This window comes from Zootoca vivipara, chromosome 2 (genome assembly GCF_965207765.1).
Source record: "Zootoca vivipara chromosome 2, rZooViv2.hap1.1, whole genome shotgun sequence".
Classification (NCBI taxonomy): domain Eukaryota; kingdom Metazoa; phylum Chordata; class Lepidosauria; order Squamata; family Lacertidae; genus Zootoca; species Zootoca vivipara.
In genome coordinates, this window is record NC_142584.1 from 105,099,902 (window position 1) to 105,102,053 (window position 2,152).

At 49.3% G+C, this 2,152-nt stretch overlaps 1 protein-coding gene across 1 annotated transcript; it reads left to right on the top strand.

Moving 5' to 3' along the window:
- The first annotated feature begins 631 nt into the window (after positions 1-631).
- LOC118080090 (olfactory receptor 2Z1-like) lies at positions 632-1,567 on the top strand. The gene has a single exon (XM_035105021.1). The coding sequence runs from the start codon at positions 632-634 to the stop codon at positions 1,565-1,567; it is 936 nt and encodes a 311-aa protein (XP_034960912.1).
- The last annotated feature ends 585 nt before the right edge of the window (positions 1,568-2,152 follow it).

The following is a 2,152-nucleotide window of genomic DNA, read 5'->3' on the forward strand; positions in this document are numbered from 1 at the left end:
TCCGTGGTGGGTGGGCGCAGCTGTGCAGCACCCCCCTGGCGAGCGGGCGCCCTGGCGCCCTGCGCCACCCAGCCTGGCCGTTGGGCCAGCCCTGCCCCTTCATCTCATAATTTATTGACAGCATTGGAGTTTCGTTGCAGTTGGCTCTGGCTATCATTGACTCTGGCTCTGCTACCCTCCGTCTCCCTACTTTGCACCCTACCAATCCCACCACTGGCTTTGAGTCCAGATGAAAGCGATGCCTCACATTCAATGCAATGATATAGTTTTCCTTAACTGAACAGAGTAGATTGAGGTGACGTAGCTTAAAAGCCAAATCTGAAAAGACCAGAGCTTCTTGGCCATATGCCTCAGAGCTGCACCCATAGGAGGACTCTGGGTCAATAGACACCGCCTGAGTCACATCTCCTGTCTTGGTACGTGTGGAATTCCAACAGCACCAATGCTCTTTTTTGTTGTTACAAAACATTAATAGTCAAATTAACATTGTATGGACTTCCTTGAACTTTTCTTTTAATAGACATGTCGCTAAAGCATTGGCCAAAGCTTGGAGGTTTTCTGTTTTGCTTGTTGGATGTGGCTATTTCCTTCTTCACAAATGTTGCCCTTCTGTCTTCAGGTCAAAGGGATCATGGGAAATGAGAATGCAACATCATGGACAGAGTTTCTTCTCGTGGGCCTCGTGCATCTGAGGACACCCAACATCTTCTTTGGTGCAATTCTTCTCATGGTTATTATTGCTTTGCTGGGAAATGGTCTCCTCCTGGTCCTGATCCAAAGAGACTCCTCACTTCACGCCCCAATGTATTTTTTCCTCAGCCAACTGGCCTGCATAGATGTGGGCCAAATCCTCGTTATTGTCCCTAAAATGTCTGCAAACTTTTTAGCCCACAGAAACACCATCTCGCTCGGCGGCTGTGTGGCACAGATTTTCCTCACGTTGACCGGGGGAGGCGCAGAATGCCTGGTCCTGGCCGCCATGTCTTACGACAGGTACGTGGCCATCTGCAGGCCCTTGCAGTACCCAATCCTCATGCGGAGAACAACCTGCCTCATCATGACGGCTGGGATCTGGTCTTTGTCAATGCTTTCCATCATGCCCATTGCGATTTTTGTCCAGTCTCTGCCTTACTGTGGGTCAAATGTGATTGAGCACTATGGTTGTGATTTCCCAGCTTTACTGAAATTGTCCTGCGCTGACACCTCAGCCTTTGAAAAACTGGTATATCTTGATGACGTGGTGATACTTCTCCTCCCTATCTCGGCCATTGTTGCCTCTTACATCACCATCCTTGCGCAAGTGCTGGGCATGCGCTCAGTCAAAGGAAGACACAAGGCCTTAGGGACTTGCATGTCCCACCTGTGTGTGGTGGGGCTCTTCTATGGGGCAGCTGCACTGACATACACCGTCCCAGTATCCTCCTACTCTGCACAAAGGGCCATGATCTACTCAATGTGTACCACCATCATCCCTCCAATGCTGAATCCTTTTATATACAGCCTACGCAACAGGGATGTTCTAGCAGCCCTAAGGAAACTCTTCCTGAAGTGTGCCCCTCATAAATAATTTCTAGAGCTGAAACACCATTTCACATAAGTTTGTAATGTTCCTGGGTTGAGAATGAGGAACAGTTGATCAAAAAGAGTGGTATTCAGAGCTGCCTCTTAGACCCTCTGTCTCCCAGGACGTGAGGCTGGCTTAGTAAACAAGTCTCCATCCACTGGCAGTAAAAGTACAGGGGAAGGCAAGGTTCCAAATGATTTAAAAGGAAAAGAACTTGGTTTTATTACAAAAAAGGTATCATCCAGTCTTTGTGTATATATAAAAAAATACTTTGTGCGGTCAGGCGGAGACCCCCCAAACCCCAGGCAGCCCCTGAGCGGAATAACGACACCAGACGACGTTCTATGGTATTAAAATTGGCCACAACTTTATTAAGATTCAGGTGTAGGGAGACCTTGGCACAGGCATTGGGTGTTTATCCTCCCAGCCCCCTGGGGGTCTGGGTAATTTCCGGGTTATCCACCATATATGGGGGTTGGGCTAGCTCTGGAGAACATATGTTCAAGCAGATAGCCCGCCCCCCTCTTGGCCGCCGCTGGAGGGGGAGGGCAATGACGGTCCCTGGGGGAATGGTCAATGCCTTCCCCC

What these genes read in the sequence shown, in the direction of transcription:
- LOC118080090 (XM_035105021.1), top strand. Translation starts at nt 632, where the DNA reads ATGGGAAATGAGAATGCAACATCATGGACAGAGTTTCTTCTCGTGGGC.